The sequence below is a fragment of the Rhinolophus ferrumequinum genome, chromosome 21 (assembly GCF_004115265.2).
Source record: "Rhinolophus ferrumequinum isolate MPI-CBG mRhiFer1 chromosome 21, mRhiFer1_v1.p, whole genome shotgun sequence".
Taxonomy (NCBI): Eukaryota; Metazoa; Chordata; class Mammalia; order Chiroptera; family Rhinolophidae; genus Rhinolophus; species Rhinolophus ferrumequinum.
In genome coordinates, this window is record NC_046304.1 from 14,535,295 (window position 1) to 14,561,938 (window position 26,644).

The following is a 26,644-nucleotide window of genomic DNA, read 5'->3' on the forward strand; positions in this document are numbered from 1 at the left end:
TGGCATTAAAGTAGCGTTTAGTCAATCTAAAATATTTACATGGAGATGTGAAAAAGTTAGTAATTAAAACTCTGATATCTGGATGAAATATTTAGTACATATTTGAATCTACCAGACTTAACTTTGCCAAAGCCTTTTTTTTAACCTGGAGTGCAAATCTACGTCCACACAACTGTATTCTAGATGAGAACTGTTTATAACTAAAACAGTTTGACTAATAAAATATCGAAAGGATTTTGACTTGACCAAGGGGTGCTAAGGAGAAAATAACATGAAAAACTTCAGAGACATTTAAATACCTTTCAGAATAATGGATTCCCCATTCTAGTAAACGCTGGGGGAAATCAGAGCTGTATTAGGTAGCAGGTCCTTCATAGCTATTTTGTTATCTATTTACCAGTGGGAACTTAGAAATCTAGTTGTGTGAGGCTACTAGGAAATGTTAATTATTTTCTAAATAGACAATCCTGTTACATCTTTTGTCTTCTGTTAATAACGTACAGGTATCCCTCACTATCCAAATTTTTGGTGCTTGAAATCGTTGCTGAGTAGATTGGGATAGGCAGGAAGGTGTGCACTGGGAACCCCTTGGTTTGGTTTGTGGAGAACTCAGCCATCAATTTCCATAAAGCAGCAAGGCGATTTATGGCACTTACCAGAAATAGCTCTTGGCATAAAACTCTTAACCATTCTCTCATTTGCTTCCTGTGTAGGTCTGAAGGCTCTGGCCCTTCTTGGTGTATTGCCAGACGGTGACTCTGCTCCAGGACATCAGGCCCCCCCAAGCCCCGTGCCCCACCGAACATCAGAGGAGCAGCTAGAGGAGCAAGCTGTCCAGGTTGCTGAGGAGCCGTCAGGCCCTTTTGTGCCCTGCAATGTAAATAACAGTTCCTTACTGTGCAGAATCACAGGTTCATCAGACTCAGAGAGAGCCACTCACACGAGGGGGCAGAGCAGGGGGTGAAGGGCACAGATTCTTGACTCGAATTGCTTGGGTTCAGATCTGTGCTCTGTCAGAGCCCGGGCACATTAACAGTCTTCACTTCAGTGTTCTCATCTGGAAAATGGGGTGATAGCTAATAGGGTTGTTGTGAGGATTTACATTCATTACACACATTGAGTTCATGTCTGTAAAGTGCCTAAAACAGAGTTCAACTAAGTTCCATATCAGCGCTAACTACTCCTGTCACCTGCCTCCTGGTGGTTTCTATAAGGATTGAGCAAGATTATATGCACCTGAAGAGCTTAGTTCCTGGCCCATGGTGAACACTATAGATCTGAAGCTGTTTTTATTTTTATATCAGCCAACAAGTAGGTGACGCTAATAAGCACTTACTATTTACCACGTAGACATCATCGTTTCCATATATGTGCTTGTGTAAGTAGAAGAAAAGCCTTTCTTAATTCAGGCATCCCCTGTGATGGTGACATTCAAGATTGTTTTGTGAGAGAGCCCCGCGTAGCTTCTGTGATGCTGCCTCCAAAGCTGGAGTGGCGGCTGTCAGTGCCCCTGACTGTGCCTCAGGAGCTGCTACTGTCTCTGCTCTGCCTCTGTCACGGGAACTAGCTCAGTGTCTCCACTTGGGAGTTCCAGCTCACCCGGCTCCCACGGTCCCTTAGAGGAAGACAGAAACAAACAGGGCTGGCAAACACTTGAAAATTCTATGAGCTTCATTCAGCCAGAGAGCCAGCACAAGACAGGTGACGTAACAGTCTTCAAGCTGCCTCTCAGGTGGCAATATTTTTTACCACAAGCCCCTTCTCCAGGCAGCATTTTAACCGCCCACAGATTATGGTGGAGCAGAGAAAACATTATCAGCAGGATAAATCAGCAGTCTTGACTTCTGAGCCTGGGAATTATTGTATCTTCTTGTGAGCTTTCAGCACCACGCAAGATGCCACCCATGAGCACTGGGCTCCCCATATCGACTTGGTCATTATTTCTGTCCTTATGGACTCGGTGGATTTTGTTTTTATTCAGTGAATTAAAAATGTATTATTTTTCATTATTTATTTTGATGCTCAAATTGTCCCATGTTTGGCCAGTGAGAGCTCCTTCCAGCTGGCTTTTGTGTCCTTTTGATGTCTCCATTATTCTTTGAGCACTTAATTTTTAATATAAAAAGGTGTTTCAGACTTATTTTAGGCTTTCCCTGCCTAGGGATTGGAATCTTCCTTTTTCTAAGGCACTTGCAGGACATTATTTTTTCCCTGAGATGTCCCTTTCCTTTGGCTCCCCTTCTCGTCAGTATCTGGGTGCACCCAGGTTATCTGACCTCTGGCTCAGTCTTGTAGTCTTCTAGCAAAGCTGCAGTTTCCGCTAAGGACCACTTGGGCTTTGAGTATAAATCTTTGAACTCCCACATGTTTCTAGCCAATCCCAGGCCCTATGAATAGTATCTTCCCTCCAGCGACTAGAGATACTTTTTGTTTTAAACAACCAAGAAATCAACCTCAGCCAGAGGCATCATCCAAGGGATTTTGTCTACAACGGCCTCAGGGCAGTAATCATACCCCTGTGGGTGTCACTTGTGTGCAACTGCAGTGTCGCTGGAGGCCTGTGATAACAGGAAAGAAAATGAAGGCTAAAGTCATTAGCCAGAACTTTGGAATTACATTGTTTTTACAAAGGGCCACATGGTACAGAGAGTATGGTGCCAGAGGTCTTTTCAGAGGGAACATTTTTAACAAAGCACGTGGCTCTGCAAATCTCGGTCCCTTCTTAAGACAATCTTATAACCACTTATTTTTTTAGGAGGGGTTGAGGATAGGATTGATGCTGAGGTTACAGTATCCAGAGAGGGAAGGATAAGTCAGCTGCCACTGGGAGATGTCAGGATCTTCTCATGAGGGTTTGGTATTGTACAAAACTGCACCTTTGGATCCAAAGTGTCCTGGCCCCCCCAGGCTTTTTGGAGCTGGGGTGCCTCCACCATGGACCGAAGACTTCCTGCGTGACCTGTTTTCTGTGTAAAAGCCTGTGTGACAACAGGGAAAGCACGCTGAGGGCCCAAGGAGTACAGGTGATTTGGGGGTGACGCGAGTTACTCCTAAGGGAACTCAGGCCGAGGGCTGTCACCCTGCCAGTCTGGACAGCTCACTGCCAGACTCCTGCGCCCACAAACTCTCACGGCCCCAGTGAGAGCCCCCTCAAACGGAATTCTCCAAAGTGTAAGTGAGCTTAGTGTGCTAGGACGAAATCCATACCATTGTCTTTTCCTCTTTTCCCCAAAGAAGACCTTTCCATATGGGCTTCTGAAAAGTAAATAGAATGTGTGAGAGGTTTGTAATGGAGCCACTGCTCATTTGACTGTAGGCTTTGACAGGGGGGCATCTGGGAGATGGCTGGGGGATGCGATGCAATGATTACTGTCTTAGAGTATAGATTTGTCCTTGGACACGAGGGGCATTTTCTAATGGAATTCAAAAGTATTTTAGTCTGTGAAGACTGATTGGCTAATGATTTAAAAAGTTGTATTATAATATTAATGAGTAAACTTTAATAATAAGAAATCCTAATTCTGATATAGGAACATTTGTGACAACGTGGATGGATCTTGAGAGTATGATGCTAAGCGAAATAAGTCAGACAGAAAAAGCAGAGAACCATATGATTTCACTGATATGTGGTATATAAACCAAAAACAACAAAAGAACAAGACAAACAAATGAGAAACAAAACCTCATAGACACAGACAATAGTTTAGTGGTTACCAGAGGGTAACGGGGGTGGGGGGTGGGAGATGAGGGTAAGGGGGATCAAATATATGGTGATGGAAGGAGAACTGACTCTGGGTGGTGAACACACAATGGGATTTATAGATGATGTAATACAGAACTGTACACCTGAAATCTATGTAATTTCACTAACAATTGTCACCCCAATAAATTTAAAAACAAAAACAAAAAGACTAATTCTCTTACACTCACATTTTTGTTTCTAGGGAAAGCGAGATATTCGTAAGGAAGGCAGACCTTTGGATTGCAAGCAGAAAAATAAGGCAGATGAAAGTGTATCATTAATGAAGGATCCTTCATGCCAGACTCAAATTTCAGACTCCCCTGCTGATGCTAACACACCTGCAGGACTTCCAGGTAAAGACTATTTGACAATTTCCTTGATCTCTTTCATCTCAAAATGCTCACATACCCAGCCCTGAGCCATTGGTTGCACAATTTCAAATTGGCCAGCAAACCAAGAATGCATGGTTTCTCGTTCTGGCACTGATAACACTGAAAGTTATCTTTCCTTCACTTTGCTTGCTTTTCTATCTTGTTTATTCCCTAATTTGCTAAATGCCTTTTCGTCATGTGCCAAGCACTGTGCTAGATCAGTTAGACACATAGCTCCTGCCCGCATGGAGCTTAACGATCTGGGGGGTGGGGTTAAGGCAAAGGTGCAGGTGGCTGTAATTTGAGGTGGGATGTGATTCTGTCCAGAAGAGAGGTGTAAGCGATATTAACAATAACTGGTATTTAACTGGAACAGGTTGTATTCACATAAAAGCTTATGAAGAAGGGCTGAAGGGGCCCTTGAAAGTGCTAGCATCTGCTGTGGGCAGGGGCATTCAGGGTAGGAAGAATGTGAGCAAAGGCCCCAGAGTGGGGAACCCCCAGACAAATACTGGGGAGAAGGCCCTTCAGCAGGTGTGTAGAGAGGGAGTGGAGCCTGGGAAGGTGAGGGCCCCAGGTTCCTGCCTGCGGATGCCAGCGGCAAGGTCAGAACTGTGCTGCAGGAAGATGGATGAGCCGGGAGATGGAGGTGCTTTGGGCTGAAGAGACTCAGCCTCCTCCTCAGGGCAGCCTTGGGAGGCAGGATCTTGCCCAGGGCCTGCTCTGTAACGGTGGCAGGGGTGAGCACCGGGCGTCCTGCCCATCTGTAGGGTCACCTCTCCGAGGGGCTGATGCTGATCTTCATGGTGTGTATAATTCTAAGTTCCGGAAGACAGTCTGGACTCCATGTCAGTCTAGGTCGTTGGCGTCTCCTGTGGTCCGATTCCAGTAAGGATCAGCATCCTGGGTCAGAGATAGTTTATTCACTCATCAGGTATTGACTGGGTACCTGCCAGGCTCTAGAGACATTTCTAGGTGCTTATGATACATCACTGAGAAAAACAAAAAAGAAGTGAAGACAGACAGTAGACAATAAATAGCAACAACACGGCATGTTAAAAGATGGCTACTGTGAGCAGAAAAGGCAGCAGGGTCAAGGGAATGGGGGCGTGCCGGGGGATGGGAAGGAGGGGAGGGCAGGCTCTACAATTCAACAGGGAGATCAAGGCAGGCCTTGAGCAGGACATGTTCAGAAATAGGTTTTTAAAGCTCCAGCCTTATTCTGTAGTGTCATGGGGACCACGGACAGCGCAGGGGCTTACTGCCTCTTCATACATACGTAGAAGCTGGCAAAATCTAAAAGTTTGGTGTTTTACAATTCAGATGCTGAAAATTCGGAAGCAGCATCTCAGAAGCCCATCGAGGAAAAGGCAGTTACTCCAAGCCCTGAGCAGGTGTTTGCTGAATGTTCCCAGAAGAGGATCTTGGGATTACTAGCAGCCATGTTACCTCCCTTAAAGTCGGTAAGAGACAAATGGCATTTTCTTTTTAAAGGAGGGGTGGTGTTATGCATAGAAAATAATTTTTTGGTAAGCCATATGCTGAAACCAGTTGTTAATAGCAGTCATCTGTGTATTCCTGAGGGTAGGGTTATAAATTAGAAGTAGGATTGTAAGGCAATACCCGAGAATGTTTATTTTACAGTTGATTTTGTATGTAAGCCATTTATGAAAGACACTGCGCAATTTACAACTAGGCCAGTTGTAAATCACACATGGAGGGGATGGAGTGTTTAGTTGGTGTAATTACATGGATTTTGTACTGAAGAGACTTTTCCCCCTCTCTTGACAGGAGCCCACAGTCCCCCTGATAGACCTGGAGCACGTCCTCCCACTCATGTTTCAGGTTGTCATCTCAAACGCAGGTCATCTGAATGAAACCTACCACCTCACCCTGGGTCTTCTCGGCCAGTTAATCATACGCCTTGTACCAGCAGAGGTAGATGCTGCAGTGATCAAGGTCCTCTCAGCCAAACACAACCTGTTTTCAGCAGGGGACAATTCCATCGTGCCGGATGGCTGGAAGACCACCCACCTGCTCTTTAGCCTGGGAGCTGTGTGTCTGGACAGGTAGCCACCCCCATTCTCCCCTACTTTGGTGTCCATTTCTTTTAAGTCAGTGGTCTGGCTGTTACTTAAATTCAGTGTGCTTCAGTGCTGTAGTCTGGGAATCTTTTGTGAGAATAGAGTTAGCTTTATTAGCAGTGCTGTCAACAGACATTAAAACTGCTTAAAACCCACATTAAAATAGCTGTGCAGTCTGGGCACTGTGCCGATTTAACTCTGATGATATATATTCTGGTTTGTTTTTTCCTGGGAGCAGTAAATGTAGGCTTTGGGGTTGAAAATAGATCTGTTTTCATTATAAAAGGAACAATACCAAATCTGGAAAACAGAAATGAAGAATAAAAATCAACCTGGCTTGCACCATATTCATGCGTCTGATACTATTTTAATAGATTTCCTTCCAAGCTTTTTTTCTGACATGAATGAGCATAAGGGCATACACGTATATAGCTTTTTATAGAGATTTTTTAAAACGTAACTGTAGACTGAATATATGAGCAACGGATCTTGAACTTTTTTCCCACTTCCCATTGTATGAAAAGCATCATTCCAGTAGTTTTTAAACTAATTAATGAGTGGCTCTTTGGCATGCTTCTGGGTCTGCCTTGGAGAGTAGCGAGCTCTGGCGAGTTGCGTTTGAAGCTTGTGCACTGCCACCTAATGGAGCTCTTGCCTTCCAGCCAGGTGGGCTTAGACTGGGCGTGCTCCATGGCAGAGATCCTAAGGTCACTCAACAGTGCCCCATTGTGGCGTGACGTCATCGCCACCTTCACAGACCACTGCATCAAGCAGTTGCCTTTCCAGCTGAAGCACACCAATATCTTCACTCTGCTAGTGCTGGTCGGCTTTCCCCAGGTACGTCACTCTGGAGGCCTGGCCACCTTTTGCGATCTTCATCACACACATCAAAGTCTCTGCAGCATGTATCTTTGGAACTTTTTTTTCCCTCCATTATATAATTTGCTTCTATAATATCTGTATATTTTCAAGATTATGGAATTTGTTGAACTTGCATTTTGAACAATTTAGCCATTTGATTCATTGTGTTAGCCAATAGTTGGCTTTGAATAACAGGTAACTGTAACATATTAAATTACAAAGCGCTTCCCAGTACAGTTGTGTTTCACTTTGGCTTTCATGCTGATCTCATTTCTAAGCTTCATGTCTCTCAACTGGTTGGGACAAATAAATCATGGCTTCTTCATCCAGCAAACACTTAAACCAGTTCTGTGCCAAGCCCATGTCAAGCTCTGGCCTTAGAGACAAGAAGAGCCTTGTCCTTGAGTGCTGTTGGAGTCAGGGGAACAAGCAGAAGGCCTGGGCTTGTGTCTAACAGTGCTCTTTGCAGTCTCTGTGTGCTATGTGACTTGTCTTTTCTGTCTTTTTCATGTTCTAGGTTCTCTGTGTGGGGACCCGCTGTGTTTATATGGATAATGCCAATGAACCACATAATGTGATCATCTTGAAGCACTTTACTGAGAAGAACAGGGCTGTGATCGTCGATGTCAAAACCCGGAAAAGGAAAACAGGTCCCAAGCATAATTATTTCTTCTAAGAATGGAAGAAAATTGTCTGCATACCCTAAAATCAATGGCGATACCTTGCTTCTTGCCCCTGCCTATGAATTTTTTTTTTAAAAAAGCAAGTTACAGTTCCTGAGGTGTTTTTTTTTCCTCATCTCTGAAATGATCTGGTTGAATTGGGATAAATTTGAAGGCCCTTTCCAGCCTGTTATTTTGTGTATATGGCTCCGTGGGGTTTTTTTGGCAGATGTTCTGAACATTTAATTTTTCCATTTGCCAGTGTCATTTGTTTTCTAATGGGTAATTTAAACATATTATGGAGTCAGGTGGCTGCATGAATGTAAAATAACTTTGAATAATTGTGTTGGCATTCATGTCACTTTCCATTTTGTTTCAGCAACAGAACAGTGAAAGTACGTCCTAAGTGCCCTTTTGACATAATTTGTCAAATCCCAAACAATCTGGAGTATCTAACCATTATGTGCCCAGTTCTGCTCCTGAAATAATCTGCTTTCTCATTCAGCTTCAGCATTAGGCAGTGTCTTTGCTTTATTTTTTTGTGTATGGAATGAGGTAAATAAAGGTCAAGGTTCTTTTATTTTTGCATATGTGTATATAGTTGTTCAGGACCATTTGTTGAACAGACTATTCTTTTTCCATTTAATTATCTTGGCACCTTTGTTGAAAACTAATTGACCCATATGTGTGTGTCTGTTTATGGATTTTATTATGTTCCATTAATCTACGTATCTGTGCTTACTCAAAAACCACATTATCTTGATTATTATAGATTTATACTCAGTCTTGAAATCAGGTCCTCCAGCTTTGTACTGTTTTTCAGAATTGCATTGGCTACTCTAGTTCCTTTGCTTTTCTGTTTAAATTTTAGAATCAGTTGTCAGTTTCTGTTAAAGAACCTACTGGGGTTTTGATTGACATTGCATTGAATGTATAGATCGATTTGGGGAAAAGTAACATCTTAACAATACTGAGTTTTTTGACAGGAGCATATTATATCTCTTCATATATCCAGGTAATAAATTTAGGTCTTATAAAATTTAAGTCTTTACTGTCTCTCAACTGGCATGGAGTATCAGCTGCCTTCTCTCATTCCTGATCTTGGTGATTTATGTCTTCTCTTTTTTGTTTCCTAGACTGTCTAAGCAGATATTTATCCATTTATTTGATCTTTTCAAAGGATCAGCTTTTGGGTTAATTGATTTTTCTCTTTTATTTCTGTTTTCTGTTTTATTGATTTCTGTCTTTATCATTATTCATCTCTTTACTTCTTGTTTTGGGTTTCATTTGCTTTTTTTGCTTTTTCTAGTTTCTTAAGGTGAAAGTCTAAGTCACTGATTTTGAGACCTTTCTTCTTTGTTAATAGAAACACTTTAATGCTATGAATTGTGTATATTTCTATTTCTCATTTCATTATGAAATGTTCCTTTTATCCCTGATAATACTCCTTGTTCTGAAATCTACTTTAATATTCATGCAGCATCTCTAGCTTTTTTTTATTACTAACATTTGCATGGTATATCTTTTTCCATCCTTTCACTTTAACCTGCTTGTGTCTTTACATTTAAAGTGGATTTCTTGTAGATAGCACATAGTGTAGTCTTCATTTTTAATTCATTCTGAAAATCCCTGCCTTTTAATTGAGATGCTTAGACCATTTACATTTAATGCAGTTATTTAAATGGTTGAGTTTAGCTCTATTGTCTTCTTACTTTTTAAATTATTGTCTCATCTGTTCTTAGTTCCTTTTTTTCCCTTTTATCCTGCCTTCTTTTGGATTCAGTTGTTTGTGTGTTTTTAAAAAATAATTCCATTTTATCTCCACTATTAGCTTGTAATCTATATATCTTTATTTTTTTAGTGGTTGCTCTATGGTTTACAATAGTTTACCTTCAAATAATTTTTTAGTGGCTGCATTAGGGTTTATAATGTACACCCTTAACTCTTAACCCTTAAGTCTACCTTCAAATAATATTATACCACTTCACATATGGTGAAGAAACATTATAAAGTTTATATTTCTATCCCCCTATTCTTTGTGCTATTCTTGTCACAAATTTTACTTCTACATAATATAAACCTCACAATATATCACTTATTTTTGTTTTAAAAAGTCAGATATTTTAAAAGAGAATTTAAAATGAGAAGACAATCTTTCGTAGGTTCAGATTTCCATCTGGTATCATTTTCCTTTGGCCTGATAAACTTCCCTTAACATTTCTTATACTGCAGGTCTGCTGCTACAAAATATTTGTTTTGGTTTATCCTGCTAAATCAAAGAAGTATTTATTTTGACTTCACTGTTGAGAGGAATTTTGCTGAATAAAACATTCTAGGCTGAGAGGTTTTTTTAAAATACTTTAAAGATATTGATCCATTTTCTTCTGGCTTGCATGTTTTCTGCCATGAAGTCTGCAGTCATTCTCTGTTATTCTTCATACTGTGTCTTCTTTCTCTGGCTGCTTTTTTTTTTTTTTTTTTTTTTTAATAAATAAATTTTATTGGGGAATATCGGGGAACAGTGTGTTTTTCCAGGGCCCATCAGCTCCAAGTCATTGTCCTTCAATCTAGTTGCGGAGGGCGCAACTCAGCTCCAAGTCCAGTCACTGTTTTCAATCTTTAGTTGCAGGGGGCACAGCCCACCATCCCATGTGGGAATTGAACCAACAACCTTGTTGTTGAGAGCTCGTGCTCTAACCAACTGAGCCACCCAGCTGCCCCTCTCTGGCTGCTTTTAAAATTTTTCTCTTAATCAGTGGTTTTTAGCATTTTGATTATGGTGTGCCTTGGCATGATTTTCTTTATGTTGCTTCAGCTTGGGTGTTTATTGAGCTCCTGGCTCCGTGGATTTATAATTTTCATCAAACTTGGAAAAATTTTGAATAGTTTTTTTGCCACCCACTAGTCCACTTCCACTCTCACTGGAGGGAAGACAAAATATTCCCAGCTAGTTTCAAGAATCATTCTGCATACTGCTTTTTGGTAGTTATTTTTTAGAACTAGGTAGTTTCCTATCTAGATAGATTCCTCTCACATTTGTGCAGATCAGTACTCAGCCAAAGACTCGTGAAGAATCCCCTGTGAATATCTAGAGAAGTCTCCCATTCCCTCTCTCTCTCTCTCTCTCTCTCTCTCTCTCATATTCCTTCACTGTGATATTCAGCTCCATAAATTCTAGCTACCATGATTTCCCTGCATGCTGACCTCTTTCTCCCCAGTTCATTGAGACTGCTGCCTCGGCTTGGATTCTACTCCCTGCTCTGCGGCCTGGAAATTGTCTGGAGAGCTAGGGATCATAGTTCTGTATTACCTATTGCTCAGTGTCCGCAAACCGTTGTTTCGTATATTTTCAGTATTCTAGTTGTTTGAAGTAGGAGAGTAAATCGGATCCCTCTTGCTCAGTCTTGCTTGGAAGTGGAAGTCTCTCATGTGGACTGTATTTAAGAACTTCCTTGAACAACCTTTGTCTCCCTTTGGAGACAGCCTGTTTGTGCACAGTAGTGGGAATGGGAATTGCCTTTCTCAGTTGCCTGGTGGGTAGGTGGCACAGTACCGTTTCGGTGCTCACCTGCAAGCTGGCCTTAATTATAACGGCTGAGTTAGAAGCCAGGGAGGTATTTGTTTTGGGGTGTGCAGTCCTTGCTTCGGTAAGGCACATTACTGGGAAAGAAACTTAGCTGCAGGAAGCATTAACTGTACTTTTGGTGGCTTGCTTTTCCTGCATGACATCACCCTTCAGTGAAGGACTACCAGCTGGTCCAGAAAGGAGGACAGGAATGCAGCAACTCTCAGGCCCAGCTGAGCCAATACTCCCAGCACTTTGCCTTTATCGCCAGTCACCTTCTGCAAACCAGCATGGACAGCCATTGTCCCGAGGCAGTGGAAGCAACTTGGGTCCTATCCCTGGCCCTCAAAGGACTATATAAAACGCTAAAGGTAATGGTGAGCTTCTTCCATTTGCTCATGAATCTGACTGTGATTTAATATCTGCAGGGCATTAACTAGGAGGAAATGCCATACCATTTTGATGGATGGTTACCATGTACTGATGATTTCTAGAAATGGTTGGGGCCTTGCCCAAGGATAACTTGAAAGAAGAAACAGATTTCCCAATAGTTGGTTTACTGTAGCTTTTCAGTACTGTTCCATGGAACCAGGTACCACTGCTTAATGAGCACATAACTTCGGAAGATGAGAAGAAAAATAGACTGAACATTTTCTCACTTCCCTCTGAACCACAGCTCCTTCTCGTTCATCATAGGATAAGATGAAGGGAAAAATAAAAGGGGCTGGCATCCTATGGGGTCTTTGAGCAATCGCTTTGACAGTTGGGATGGGAAGACACAGACAAGTTAAAGATCTGGGTGATACTGGTATGGAGATGAGAAGCCTTGACTTACTGGGGAACATGATTCTTCTGCCATCAGAGGCACGGATGGGAGAAAGGGGTCACTTTTAGGATGATCTTCCCAACAGAACTAGCCATAAAAAAAGGTGTCATTTGAAAACTTTGTGAGTTCCGTGACTTTGGTAGCACTACTAGTGAGGAAACCATGGAAAGACTCCAGCAGCACAAGTAGACTGGACTAGGTAGCATTTCAGCGCTGGCCCAGCCCTGAGGATTTGTAGTTTTAGGATTGATACCGTATTTGCGCTGTTTGTTGATATCATGGCATTTATCACAATCTGTTATGGTTTTAGTTGCTTACATTACAGTAGGAAAGAGAAAAGAAACTCCCTGAGGGCAGAGACCATTTCTGTCTTTGAATCCTTCATTCTGTAAATATTTGTTGAGCACCAAGTGCCAGATTGAACTGAGTATGTAGTTTTGAACTAGAAAGAAGGTCCCTGCTCTGATGGAGCTTACAGTCTGAATTGCAAGAGAGACAACAAAGAGCCTGGAAGGAAAACTGTTGTGGGTCAGATAAAGCCTTTCTGAGAAGGTGAAATTTGAGGTGATAGATGAGTTGTGTGGGCAGAGTGTTGTATGCTGGCAGAGCAGCAAACTCCAGGAACAGTCATGGGAGCAGAAAAAAATACCTCCAGGGCTTCAGCATAGTACAAAACAGGGACATGAGACTACAGAAGCAGTCAGGAAGCCTGTCAGACCTTGTCAGCCATGACTGGGGACTTGGATTGTAGTCTAAAGAGCAGTGGAAAGCTTTTGGAAGGTAGAGAGCAGGAGAAGGACATAAACCCTTCTGTTCTTAGCATAGGACTTAGCACATAGAATATACTAGGCTTCAGAAATATTTGTTGAATGAATGAATTAGAGAGTGAATGAACAGACTTAGGCTATGGCTAAGGTTCAGAGCTTCATCCTTCCTGCTGGCTGGAATTTTCACCAGAAGGTGAACTTGGCCCACTCTCTGAGACCAGGCTCTGAGGGAGGCTTGCTTCTCCCTAGTGACCCTCACCTTCTTCCCTCCATGGCAGTTGCAAATCGTTCTTTTTCTATTTGCAGGCTCATGGTTTTGAAGAGACCCATGCTACCTTCCTTCAGACTGATTTGCTGAAGCTGCTGGTGAAAAAGTGCAGCAAAGGGACTGGCTTCAGTAAAACGTGGCTCCTCCGGGATCTGGAAGTAAGGGATGAAGGTGGCTCCTGCTACTGCTGCCTGATGCAGATTTACTGGCCTGGGAGTTAGAGTCGTCAGTTAGTTATAGCTGGTTCTGCCCTGTGCGCTCTCGTTCTGTGCAGTTGTTAAAACTGTGTCTCGTATTTGTCTTCCCTTTTGGAAATAGGGATTATGACACCTGTCTTCCCCTGTCAGGGAAAATGAATTTGATGTTTGTTCAGAGAACACTGGAAGAGAAGTATTTTATGGAAACACATGGTTGACCATTATATCATGGTAATAAAGTGTGCCATTGAATTATTACCTCCCTTTAAAGTTCCTTTGAGCTAAGATCAGTTGTCTAAATTTGTCCTCGCTTATGTTTATGTTATGTAGGACGTTAGTTGATAATTCTCATTTTATTACTATTCCCCGTAGACCTTAGACTGTTCTTAGTAGACTTACTGTGGTTCCCTGGAGTTTCTGTACCAAATGCCAGCTTCAGGTTCAGGAAAGTCTGCTGCTATGTGGGAGGGAGGTGATCAGCCAGCCATTCTCAGTCCCAGAGAGGCCTGAACGTGAGCAAATAGCTCGCAGTTGCCACAAGCGAATTTGGTTAGGTTTTAGGAAAATATACGGAAACATATTAATGGATAACCTGGAGAGCATTTGAGCTCTTGTTCTTAGGAAATGTTTTAAATTAAAAAAAGAAAAAAATATTATTCAGATAGTTGAACCATATTTCAGAAAATTTGAAAAAGAAAAAAAGAAAAACTCTAAATTTCACCCCCCAAACACAGCTACCATTCGTGTTTTGTGTATTTCCTTATTCTGTTTTTTTCTGCTGTGTCTGTATTTTTTATATATATATTTGGATTCTACAATGAGTATGGTATTCAAATAAATTGAGATCACATTATGGCCATTTACTAAGTTGCTGGTTTTCATAACTACCATTTTAATGGCTGTCTGTGAAACATGAAGGTGGATTTCAGTTTTTTACCATTATTAACCATATATTATTGACCACATATCATGGTCAATAGAACTTTTATTCCATATATCATGGAATAAAAGTTTTTACATATTTGTTTCCTAAAAGATGAGTTACTGGGTCAAAGGCTGTGAACATTTTTACAGCTCTTTCCATTTCACCAAAATGCATTCTGAAAGGATGTCAATTACACTGTCAGTGGCAGTGCTAACAAACACAAAGTTCCCTCATAGTTTTAGTTAGCATTTTTTTATTACGAGCACAATTGTACTTTTTCATGTTTCTTTACTAATTTTACATTCTTTTTGTGAATTCTGAAATCTTTTTAAAAAGTTAGGTCAAATATTCTCTACCCTTTGAGTGTTAAAGATCTGTGTAATCTTCTCACCCACTAAACACTCACTTTCCTGCCCTGCCTGATTTTCTTTCTATGTAGATTTTGTCCATCATGCTATACTCTTCAAAAAAGGAGACCAACACTTTGGCTGAGCATGGAGACCTGGAGCTAGATGAGCGAGGGGAGCAAGAGGAGGAGGTAGAACGGTCAGGCAGCAGCCCGAGTGAGCCAGAGCAGAAAAAGCTAGACCCTCTGGAAAGCCTGGATGAGCCCACCAGAATATGTTTCTTGGTATGTTCTTGTGTCAATGTGTGGACTGAGTAAGGGACTCTGGGAAATGGCTTCTCTTTGGCTTACACTGTGTGTTAGGATCCACAGGAAAACGCTTCAGTCTGGTGTCCTGAGAGTTCACTTCCTCGTGACTCAATCTGTATTGCGCAGAACTGATCTAGAAGAATGGGAAAGCCCTTACAACAATAGTCTGTAACATTTTTGGGTCCTGGACCCAAAAGCTTTAGATTGTTTCTCCTATAAAATAATACATTCAAAAACACATGTGAATTTTTGCATGTAATTTCTGTACCCATTGGTAAACTCCCAAATAGTACCCCCTCATAGTTTCTCAGACACACTCTTATTTTTCTCTGGATAATCCACTCTTCCTTGGATCCATGTGAAATGGGTGAGGGCCTGGACTTCAGAGGGTCTAACTATATGAAAAGTAAACAGAGTATGGGGTGGATGTCAGAAAAGCGAGTACAGTTTTTTAAAAAATCAAAAAGTATAATATACTTAGATTTATGTGTCACTTGTGAAAAGAGTGTAAAACAGCAACAGAATCTAGCAGGGAATACAATGTGATAAATAACAATTAATATTGCATTTTGTCGGCATATTTCCTTTTTGCATTTCCGTATTTTATATATTCCTTTGAATTTGTAATAGTAATGCAAATTTTACAATCCATGATTTAGGACTTATAATTTTATATGCCTTAAGTACCCATTTGATGTTCTTAAATTATAATCTTTGGTAACTTTCGAAAATAATTGTAATTTTATCACTTTTGAGTTCAGATTATCAACAATGTACTGAAGCACATTACATTATCTCTCTTCTGCTTCCTCCCTGTGGCCTTCAGATGGCTCACGATGCCCTCAATGCCCCTTTACACATTCTCCGGGCCATATACGAGCTGCAGATGAAAAGGACCGATTCTTTCTTCCTGGAGGTTCAGAAGAGGTAAGGGACATTTAGACGCAACTGAAGTGTAGTGAGTGCGAGAACACGTGAGGGCAGGACGACACTTACCTCTTGCCAAGAAGATCTGGATAAAACTTCTGAAAGGCCAGGGAGCAGGTGTGGAACTGGTTTTTAGTTCTTGATACAGCGATATGACTGATTGTGCTACCGTGTTTCCCCAAAAACAAGACCTATCTGGACCACCAGCTCTAATGCGTCCTTTGAAGCAAAAATTAATATAAGACCGGTGTTATGTTATGTTATACCTGGTCTTATAGTAAAATAAGACCGGGTCTAATATTACTTTTTGCTCCAAAAGATGCATTAGAGCCGATTGTCCGGTAGGGTTTATTTTTGGGGAAACACGGTACATTGCATGGATCATCTTTGAGTTGTGTTGTATGTTCCTTTTGGAAAAACTGCATTTGCAGTCTGCCTCTTACAGTAAAACTCACTATGAATACAGAAATGGAGACAGACACCAAGGTTTCTCTCATATGTCACCCCAGGGAGCAAATAGTGCAGAGCAGGACCTTCTGATCGTGTGTGTGCGTGTGTGTGTGTGTGTGTGTGTGTGTGTGTGTTTCTTTTTCACCACTATACATTATTTTCATGTTTTTCCTTCAAGAATTGTTATAAAGTTAACAGTATTCCCTTTCTCTTGGCCAGGAAGATCAGAGCTAGTTCTTGGGCCCAGCTCTTACTTGAATTTGTATAGAACTTTACTTGTCTGCCGCTAATCTCCTCCTCCATCCCTGTATCCTAGTTTTGACTTCCTAGTCTAATTTATATCCAATTCCGATTTAATATTTTTTTCCATATTTCTGTTTTCCCATATGTATTTCATATGTGTTGCCTCAAATCCTCTGTGAGATGAAGCAGAGTTGCATCCGTTAGGGCACAGTCTAAGCGGCTATAACTAAGAAACCCAGAAATGGCATGGGCCAAGGAAGATAGCATTTGTTTTCCTCTCATGAAACAGTCCAGAGATAGGCAGCTGTCCCGGGTGGGTGGGCAGCTCTGCTCCACAAAGTGCCCCCGTGCCCCCGAGGGTGGTGTTCTCACCTGTGTAGCCACAGCTGGCTCACCCACACCACCTCTCTGTTCCAGCCCGGAGGAAAGGGGGAAGGTAGAGAAAGGGGCACATTTTAGTGCAGTCAGTGGAGGGTAGGCTCCGCAAGTGACACACATTCCTTACCTGGGCTCCCGTTGGTAAGAACCTCGTAGCATCGCTACGTCTAGTGGCAAGGCAGCTGGGAATTGTGTGTCTGCCTGTGTCTCTATTCTGTATCTTGCTAAAACTTCAGGGAACTTGGTTTCTAAAAGAAAAACAAAATGGATCCCGAGGGACAGTTTGCATTCTCTGCAACAAGGGCATACGTGCACATCTGTGTGCCTGAATAAATGAACACTGTGACTCTACGTAGTTTGCAAAATATGAAAGTAATAATGTAACTGCAAAATGACAGGAAAATAACTGGTGAACATTTCCGACAAGTTTCACTGCACGTGAAACTCTTGCCTTTCTGTAACATGTGTACCCAGCTATCTGCTCCTTCTCTTCAGGTTTGATGGTGATGAGCTCACCACGGATGAAAGGATACGGAGCCTGGCTCAGAGGTGGCAGCCCAGTAGGAGCCTGAGGCTGGATGAGCAGAGCGCCAAGGCTGTGGATACCGACATGATTATCTTACCGTGCTTGGTATGCTGCCTCCACCTCGGAAACAAAATGGCCCTGACTCCCACCCCACCCCTAATAGGGAGGAGGGCAGGCCTCTCACAGTTAATGGTGATCTTGGTTTGCAGTCCCGGCCTGCACGCTGCGACCAGGCCACCGCGGAATCAAACCCGGTGACCCAGAAGCTGATCTCCAGTACGGAGAGTGAACTGCAGCAGAGCTACGCCAAGCAGCGACGCAGCAAGAGCGCCGCCCTGCTGCACAAGGAGCTGAACTGCAAGAGCAAGCGGGCAGTCCGGGACTACCTTTTCCGCGTGAATGAGGCCACTGCCGTCCTGTACGCCCGCCACGTGCTCGCATCCTTGCTGGCCGAGTGGCCTGGGCATGTGCCAGTGAGCGAGGACATCCTGGAGCTAAGTGGGCCTGCCCACATGACCTACATTTTGGATATGTTCATGCAGCTGGAAGAGAAGCACCAGTGGGAGAAGGTAATTAAGCAGGCCCCGCCAGGCATCACCCCACTCACTCCTCCTCTGGCCTCTCCCCACCCCAAGCGTTTGAAGAAGCTTCCTCCAGCCAGTGCTTCCGGTGTGGCTGTGTGACTCCCTGACAGGTGTGAATGCAAGACAGACAGGGTAGGCTCATGGCTGAACTCTCCCAAGTACTGGCCTAGAGCTGAGCTCACAGCCTGGGACTGATGTGGTGCTCAGAGAGTGTTTGAAATAATGAGCCCATGAAACCTGCCTTTGCAGTTTTCCCCTTTTGTTTTCACGCTTACAAGTCTAACTCTCCTTGCTAGCCTATCTCTTCTCATGTCCCCTAGGGTGTCACTTAGTGTGAACCCCCGGGGACAGGCTTAAGTAGGACTCTGATAGCCTGTTCCCATAGTACAGGAAGCTTTCCAGGAAGGTTTGTGTCTTGTTTTCAACCATCATTTTCTAGAATGTCTACCCCAGGTCAGACACTCTGCACTTACACAGCACTTACACCTGTGTTACATTATGACCCGGAGGGAGTTTTATTGGTGAAGAAATCCAGCCAAGAAGCTTCTCCAAGCCTCCCCATTTCTGGGTGGCAGACACGGGGGCTCACCAGGGTCTACTGTGTTTCCCCGGAAATAAGACCTAACTAGAAAATAAGCCCTAGCATGATTTTTCAGGATGCTCGTAATATAAAATAAGTCCTACCGTATTTCCCTGAAAATAAGACAGGGTTTTATATTAATTTTTGCTCCAAAAGACGCATTTAGGGCTTATTTTATATTACGAGCATCCTGAAAAATCATGTTACGGCTTATTTTCCGGGGTCTTATTTTCATGTTAGGTCTTATTTTCGGGGAAACATTTTCGGTATGCATTCTCAAGTTTAGTGCTCTAATTTTAAGGTACAGTTTAACAGATGGTGGCCACTTTTGTTTTGTTTCTAAATCAAATCTTCAGCTTGGTCTTTTAAATAGTGCTGGCTTAGCAAACCCTCACAGTTCTAGAAGCAGCTCTTCCACCTCCTGCTGTATAGAACCGGAGGACCCACATAGCAGAAAACAACCTGATCTAGAACTCAGGAGCCCCAGGCATTGTCTCCAGCTGAACTAGAAAGTTTTGTCACCATCTTCCCAGTTTCCAAGGGCAAAAGTCTTGCTACCTCCTCCTTCATCCCTATCCCCTTGCCACCCTCACACACTATCTGCCCTCACCCACTCTCACCCCTGCCCCATACACCCATATGCAGTACGCGGGGATTCGTTAGGAAGTGAATTTATCCTCTAGTCCTTAATTTGCCCATCTATGAACACTACTGGTTTCTCAGTCCCCTAGATCCTTGCTCAGCCTCACAGCCTTGGAGATGCTGGCAGGTTTGCTAGAGCCATATTCTCGTTTGGAAGTGGCAAAGGGAGCAGTTTGCCTCTGCTAGTCCCTCTCTTGAACGCGTCCTTCCCCCCGTCTCGCCACATGGCGCTGACAATTCTGCACCTCACCCTGGGCGTTTATCCCCTTGTGCTGTAATGGTTTATCTGTGTGTCCACCCTCCTGCTAGGCTCGGGATGCCTCAGGGCGCAGGCCCTCTCTGGTTGGTTGTGTCGGTTCTCTCAGACCTCCTTGAAGCAGTATTGCTCTGAAAGGACTGCAGCGTCCTGATTTCCAGCAAGAGCTGGCTGGTGGGGTGATTGGGGGGCAGGGGCAGGGTCCAGGATGATGCCAGCCCCTTGGGGTTGAAGTAGACTCTCCCTTCCTGACGGGGCAGCTCATGGCCCTGCCACTGGAGGCCATGATGTTCCCTGCCTTGTGTCCCGCCAGATCCTGCAGAAGGTGCTCCAAGGCTGCCGAGAGAACATGCTGGGGACCATGGCCCTGGCCGCCTGCCAGTTCATGGAGGAGCCTGGAATGGAGGTGCAAGTGAGGGAGTCGAAACACCCGTATAACAACAACACCAACTTTGAGGTACGACCCAGGGTGGGCCCTGCTCGCCAGCCTCAGGCACGCGGCAGGCGGCGTGATGAGTAACGGGGTGTCATCCACTTGCACAGCGGCTCTTTCCCCTCCGGACAGCCCTGGCCAGGGAAGTGCTCCTTAGTCTCAGCTGCAGTCTGCTTCCCTGAAGCTCAGATTCCGTACAACCCAGTCGCTTCTCCTGGCCTTGTTTTAATAGAAAACTCTGGCCCACCTGGCCCTGCAGGAGAGTTTCCTTTTCCTGCAGCAAGCTCCTGGGAGTGAATCTTTGGCGTCTTCTGGCAGTGAGTCTGAGTGTGGGTCTGGGCTTAACCGTCACTCTACCTGTCTCGTGATGACCAGGCCACACCTGGGAGATTCCCACCCCTTTGTATAATTACTCAGAACTGAAAAGCCTCATGTTTTCCATCCTTAACTTCATACCCAGACAGGGAGAGAGGTAGGAGTTTGGATGAGGCAGGGGTGGGTGGCCTGCTGGTCTCACTTACTGCCACTTGCATTTCTGGCCCTTTTCAAAATGTTGGAGCTGGCAAGCCATCAGTTTCTGAATGGCTGGCACCCTGTAACAATAGTGGGAAGAACTCATCTAGAACTCAGCTGAGATTTCGTTTTGCAGCAGTATAAACCTCTTCACTCTTTTCCTTCTAAGCCTCTTTTCTCCCTGTGTTCCTGGGCTCCATCCCCACTTCTCCAGCCCCAAGTAGACACATCTAGTGAGTTACCAAAGATCACCTGACCTTGTCCACCACCCTGACGCTGCCCCTGTCTCGCTCCTCACTCCCCACAGCTATCCTGGCCCCACCCTGGCCTTGCTCGGCATCCGCTGTCAGATTCTTGCACAGCGCAAACCTAAGGCTTTCTCCTGCTTATAATCTTTCCATGGCTCCCCTTGCTGTCCAGGCAAAGTCTAAACTCCTTACTTTAGCACACCAGGCTTTCACTTGTTTCTGTCCCTGCCAGCCTCTCCAGGGTCACATGTGACCCCTGTCCCCACCTCCCAAGCATAGGTACTCACAAAGTTCACCCTTTACCCCAGAAACGTGAAGCTCCTTGCTGTTCCCTAAACACGTGAGACTTGCCAGAGCTGGTTTTTGCCTAAAGTATACCCCACGTGCCAGTACAGTCACATCCCTCTCTTACCTGGTCTCCTGCCGTTCTTTCCTCCCTGACAGACTCCTCTTGTCCTCGTCATTCCTCATGACCACCGGAGCATCCCTTCACTGGGACTCTTTTCTGCCCTCCCCCCTTCTCCGAGTGCAGCCTGCCCTCCGTGCCCCCTTCCGCCCATGTCTGCAGCCCCCTGTGTGTCTGCCCCATCCCGAGTAGCCTGAGCGCTGCTGGAGGCCAGGGTGACTCACTCACTCACATCCCGTTTCAGTCGCAGGACTTGGCATGAGGCAGGCCCTCAGTATCTATCCAGTCATGACAAACGTGCTCTTGGTTCCCTCCCCAGGATAAAGTTCACATCCCTGGGGCAATCTACCTCTCGATCAAATTCGATTCTCAGTGCAATACAGAGGAAGGCTGTGACGAGTTAGCCATGTCCAGCAGCAGTGATTTTCAGCAGGATCGACACAATTTCAGCGGGTCTCAGCAGAAATGGAAAGACTTTGAGCTTCCAGGTAGTAAATAAACCCTTGGTTATATAGGCTCTTAACATTAAGTGTTTAAACTTCATACTGACAAGGAGAATTGTTGGAGGCTTTAAAGCAGGGTTTACTGTTTCATCAGAAACGCTTTACTTGCCATTCCCTGTTGCTGCAGTGTCCTGACCTGTCTCTTATTCTTGTGTGACCCAGGAGATACTCTGTATTACCGCTTCACCTCTGACATGAGCAACACTGAGTGGGGCTACAAATTCACTGTGACAGCTGGACACCTGGGGCGATTCCAGACAGGTGTGTGCCCTGCCCTTTCCGTGTGTATGATCTCCTTGCCAGGGACACTCTGGGTACAGGTGCCATTGTGTCATCGATCTTTGTTAAAATCAAAGCAAGTACGTTTCTGTAAGACTTCCACGAAATTGTCTCCCAAACCCCACATGTGTCACTCTTGAATATGCCGTAGTTGGTTAGTTGTAAACCTGAGGGGCCAGATAGAAGAGTCATCTGTCAAGACCTAGAAAAGATGCTTGTTCTCTTAAAATCTGCCGGGGCATTTTTGCAAAAAGGAGGAACTGAAAATGTTGTTCCTATGTTGCTTTTACAAAAGGCATAATTTCAGGCAAATTTTAAATGATCACAGTTATTTTATCCTGTTAAAACTTGAGCTGTTTATATATTTTAAATATCTGTATTTTATGCGGGTTTTCCAGGATTTGAGATTTTGAAGCAGATGTTGTCAGAAGAAAGAGTTGTGCCACATCTCCCGTTGGCCAAAATTTGGGAATGGCTGGTGGGTGTGGCCTGTCGCCAGACTGGTCATCAGCGATTAAAAGCCATCCACCTACTTCTGAGAATTGTGCGATGCTGCACCCACACGTAAGCTGCCTTCTAGATAAGAGTCTTTTGCTGGGTATTTGTATTACAAATATCTCCTCCTACTCTGTGGCTTGCCATTTCACTCTTTTAATGGTATCTTTGATGAAAAGAAATTTCTAATTTTAGTATCTTCCAGTTCATTGATCATTTCCTTTATCACGTGTTTTTGTAGTCCTGTTTAGGACATTTTTGCCTTACTTGACCTTGGGTTCATGAATATATTTGCTATGTTATCTTCTAGAAGCTTAATTGTTTTTTTCTTTCACAATTAGATCTATAGTCCACTCGGAATGAATTTTAGTGAGTGATAATGAAATGTAGGCGGTCAAGATTAGTTTTTTCTCGCATGGGACTCTACTTGACTGTAAGGACCACCTTTTCCCTCACCACACTCTAGTGCCATCTTTGTCACAAGAAGGCATTCATATATGCATGGATCTGTGTCTGGTCTCTCTTGTTCCTTGGCTCTTTTTGGTCCCCCTTGTGCTAGCCACACTGCTAAATCTTGTAGCTTTGTTACAGATTTATGTATCTAATAGTATACACCCTTCAGCTTAGTTCTTCATCTTTAAGATTGTCTTGCCTATTTTTGACCCTGTGTGTCAAAAATACACATTTTTTAGAATTAGTTTGCTTGTTTCTTTATATCCCCGGCTTTATTGAAGTATAACTGAGAAATAAAATTGTGGTATATTTAAAGTATAGAATGTGATGATTTGATATACATTGTATACATTGTGAAAGGAGTCCCACCATCAAGTTATAACATATCTGTGACCTTACATTGTTAACTTTTGTGTGTGTGACACTTAAGTTCTAATCTCTTGCTATAATTTACTTTTCAGTAAATTTCTGTTATACAGACCGTATTGTACGCTATTATCAACTATAGTCGCTATTTTATATATTAGACCCTCAGACCCTCTAACTGAAAGTTTGTACCCTTTGACCAACTGCTCCCCATTTCCCCCACTCCCCACCCCCTGGTAACCACCATTCTACTCTCTGTTTCTATGAGTTTGACTTCTTTTTTTTTTTTTTTAGATTCCACATACAAGTAATGCCATGCAGTATTTGTCTTTCTATCTAGCTTATTTCACTTACCATAATGCCCTCCATGTTCATCCATGTTGTTGGAAATGGCAGGATTTCCTTCTTTCTCATGGCTGAATAATACTCCGATGTATGTATATACACTACATTTTCTTTATCCATTCATCCATCAACAGGCACTTAGGTTGTTACCTTGGCTATTGTGAATAATGCCGCAGTGAACATAGGGGTACAGATATCTCTTTAAGATAATTTTATTTCCTTTGTATATATACCCAGAAGTGGGATTGCTGGATCTGTATGGTAGTTCTATTTTTTATTTCTTGAGGAAACTCCACACTGTTTTCATAGTGGCTGTACCAATTTACATTTCCACTAACAGTGCACAAAGTTTCACTCTTTTCTCCACATCCTCACCAGCATTAGTTTTCTCTTATTTTTTGTTTTTATAACAGGCTTGAGGCGATATCTCATTGTGATTTTGATTTGCATTTCCCTGATGATTAGTGATGTTGAGCACCTTTTTCATGTACCTGTTGGCCATTTCTATGTCTTTGGAAAAATGTCTGTTTGGGTCCTTTGCCCATTTTTTAATTGGATTATTTGGGGTTTTTGTTACTGAATTGTATGAGTTCCTTATATATTTTGAATATCAACCCCTTATCGAATATGTAGTTTGCAAATATTTTCTCCCATTCCATAAGTTGCCAACCTTTTCATTTTGTTGATGATTTCCTTTGCTGTGAAGAATCCTTTTAGTTTGATGTAGTTTCACTTGTTTATTTTTGCTTTTGGTGTCAAATTCAAAAAATCATTGTCAAGACCAATGTCAGGGAACTTAGCCCTATGTTTTCTTTTAGGAGTTTTACAGTTTCAGATTTCACATTCGTCTTTAATCCATTTTGAGTTGATTTTTGTGTATGGTGTATGATAGAGGTCCAGTTTCATTCTTTTATATGTGGATATCTAGTTTTTTCAATACCATTTAGTGAAGAGACTATCTTTTCCCCATTGCATATTCTTGGTGCCTTTGTTGAAAAATAACTGACCATATATATGCATGGGTTTATTCTGGGTTCTCTTTTCTATTTCATTGATCTATATGTCTGGTTTTATGCTGATACCATACTGTTTTGATTACTATAGCATTGTAATATAGTTTAAAATCAAGAAGTGTGATGCCTCCAGCTTTGTTCTTTCTCAGGATTGCTTTGGCTATTCAGGTCTTTCATAATTCCAGATGAATTTTAGAATTGTATTGTGTGTTTCTGTGAAAAATGCCATTAATATTTGATGGGAATTATATTGAATCTCTAGATTGCTTGAATCTGTAGATTGTAGTATGAACATTTTAACTGTTAATTCTTCTAATCCATGCACACAGAATATCTTTCCATTTATTTGTGTCTTCTTCAATGTCTTTCACCATTGTTTTGTGGTTTTCAGCTAACAGATCTTTCACCTCCTTTCTTAAATTTATTCCTAAGTATTATTCTTTTTGATCCTATTGTAAATGGGATTGTTTTCTTAATTTCTCTTGCTAATACCATGTTTCCCTGCAAATAAGACCTAGCCAAACAATCAGCTGTAATGAGTCTTTTGGAGCAACAATCTATATAAGACCCAGTCTTATATTATAGTAAAATAAGACCAGATCTTACATTAATTGTTGCTCCAAAAGACACATTAGAACTGATTGTCCGGTTAGGTCTTATTTTCGGGGAAACACGGTAGTTCATTGTAGTGTATAGAAATACAACTGATTTTCTATATTGATTTTGTATCCTGTAACTTTACTGAATGAATTAGTTCTAATAGTTTTTTGGTGGAGTCTTTAGGGTTTTCTATATATAGTATCATGTCATCTGCAAACAGACACAGTTTTACTTTTTTCTTTCCTATTTAGATGCCTTTGTCTCTTTTTCTTGCCCAATTGCTTTGGCTAGGACTTCCAGTACTGTGTTGAATACTAGTGGTGGGCATCCTTTTCTTGTTCCTGAATAGTTTGTTTATTTTTACATACAACATGCGCCCAAACTTCTATCACCTGATGGGATTTTGATTGACTCTTTAGAGCAATTTGAGAAAAATCAAGAGCTTTAGAATATTGAATCCTCTAATCCACAACCATTATATATTGAATCCTCTAATCCACAATCCTCCATTGTTTAGGTTTTAGTAATATTTTATAGTTTTCTATGTAGAAGACTTGCACAACATTTTGTTCGATTTATTCCTAGACATTTAATGTTTTTGATGGTATTGTAATTGGTATTTAAATTTTTTATTGTTTTTACTGATATATAACTAATTTTTATGTATTGTTCTTGTATCCAGTGGACCTTGTTCTATTTAATTCCAAGAGTGTATATGTAGATTATTCAGCGCAGTCATGTTATCTACAAATAATGAGTTTTATTTCTTCCTCTCAATTTTAGAAATCTTTTTGCCTTTTTGTACCAGCCAGGACCTCCAGTAGAGAGTTTAATAGAAGCGGGGATTGAAGCTTAATTGTCTTGTTCCTCATCTCAGAGGGATGGTGTTGGTGATCGTGCCCACATGCTTCATTTATATACTCAGTCCCTACCCTCCTCGCTCACACCCCCACCTGTTAGGAGTTCAGTGGCCCCCCTTCTAGCATTATTAAGGGACACAGACATACAATGCTAGTCAAATTGAGTGGTGATATTCGAAGTAACAGGTTGTCTTCTTACATAATATGGAGCTGTTATCTAAAAAGTAAAAGACTCTCCAAATCAGGGCAGAGAAAGTGACAGCACATGTAGTCAGTCTGCATACAGGCTGCAGAAGGGAGGGAGAGAGAAAAAGCTGGGCGTGATTGCTATTTCCACTGTGTCCTCATATGCAAACATCGGGGTCACTTAGCCCACAGGGCTTAGTTCAGTTCTTTTGAGAGCGGCTTCTGGTTGAGTGATTGTGTATAAAACATGTCACATCTCCACTGTCTTCAGACTGCAGGGCCCTTTCTGACTGACTGCCTTGTGGATACTTTCCTGCAGTTTGTGGACATCTCTGACTTGCCTTCTGTCAGGGACACTTTTCCACCCCCTCAGTCCCAGGGGCTGAGACTGGAGAGGGCAGAGGGCAAAGGCAGCCCCCAGGGGAAGAACTGCCA

General features: G+C 42.6%; 1 protein-coding gene across 4 annotated transcripts in view; it reads left to right on the forward strand.

Annotated features, from left to right (window-relative positions):
• Positions 1 to 26,644, forward strand: part of ZZEF1 (zinc finger ZZ-type and EF-hand domain containing 1) — a 100,235-nt gene that overhangs the window by 67,927 nt on the left and 5,664 nt on the right. For 2 of the 4 annotated variants that reach the window (XM_033089457.1, XM_033089458.1), the window contains exons 37-52: positions 714 to 877; positions 3,945 to 4,095; positions 5,437 to 5,576; positions 5,905 to 6,182; positions 6,860 to 7,034; positions 7,576 to 7,708; positions 11,460 to 11,662; positions 13,185 to 13,304; positions 14,708 to 14,899; positions 15,750 to 15,850; positions 17,417 to 17,552; positions 17,657 to 18,016; positions 19,823 to 19,966; positions 21,429 to 21,597; positions 21,775 to 21,873; positions 22,290 to 22,455. In XM_033089457.1, coding sequence (XP_032945348.1) covers positions 714 to 877; positions 3,945 to 4,095; positions 5,437 to 5,576; positions 5,905 to 6,182; positions 6,860 to 7,034; positions 7,576 to 7,708; positions 11,460 to 11,662; positions 13,185 to 13,304; positions 14,708 to 14,899; positions 15,750 to 15,850; positions 17,417 to 17,552; positions 17,657 to 18,016; positions 19,823 to 19,966; positions 21,429 to 21,597; positions 21,775 to 21,873; positions 22,290 to 22,455 — 2,731 coding nt within the window. The remainder of the gene's footprint in view (positions 1 to 713; positions 878 to 3,944; positions 4,096 to 5,436; positions 5,577 to 5,904; positions 6,183 to 6,859; positions 7,035 to 7,575; positions 7,709 to 11,459; positions 11,663 to 13,184; positions 13,305 to 14,707; positions 14,900 to 15,749; positions 15,851 to 17,416; positions 17,553 to 17,656; positions 18,017 to 19,822; positions 19,967 to 21,428; positions 21,598 to 21,774; positions 21,874 to 22,289; positions 22,456 to 26,644) is intronic. The other 2 variants (XM_033089460.1, XM_033089459.1) reach the window with 1 other exon arrangement.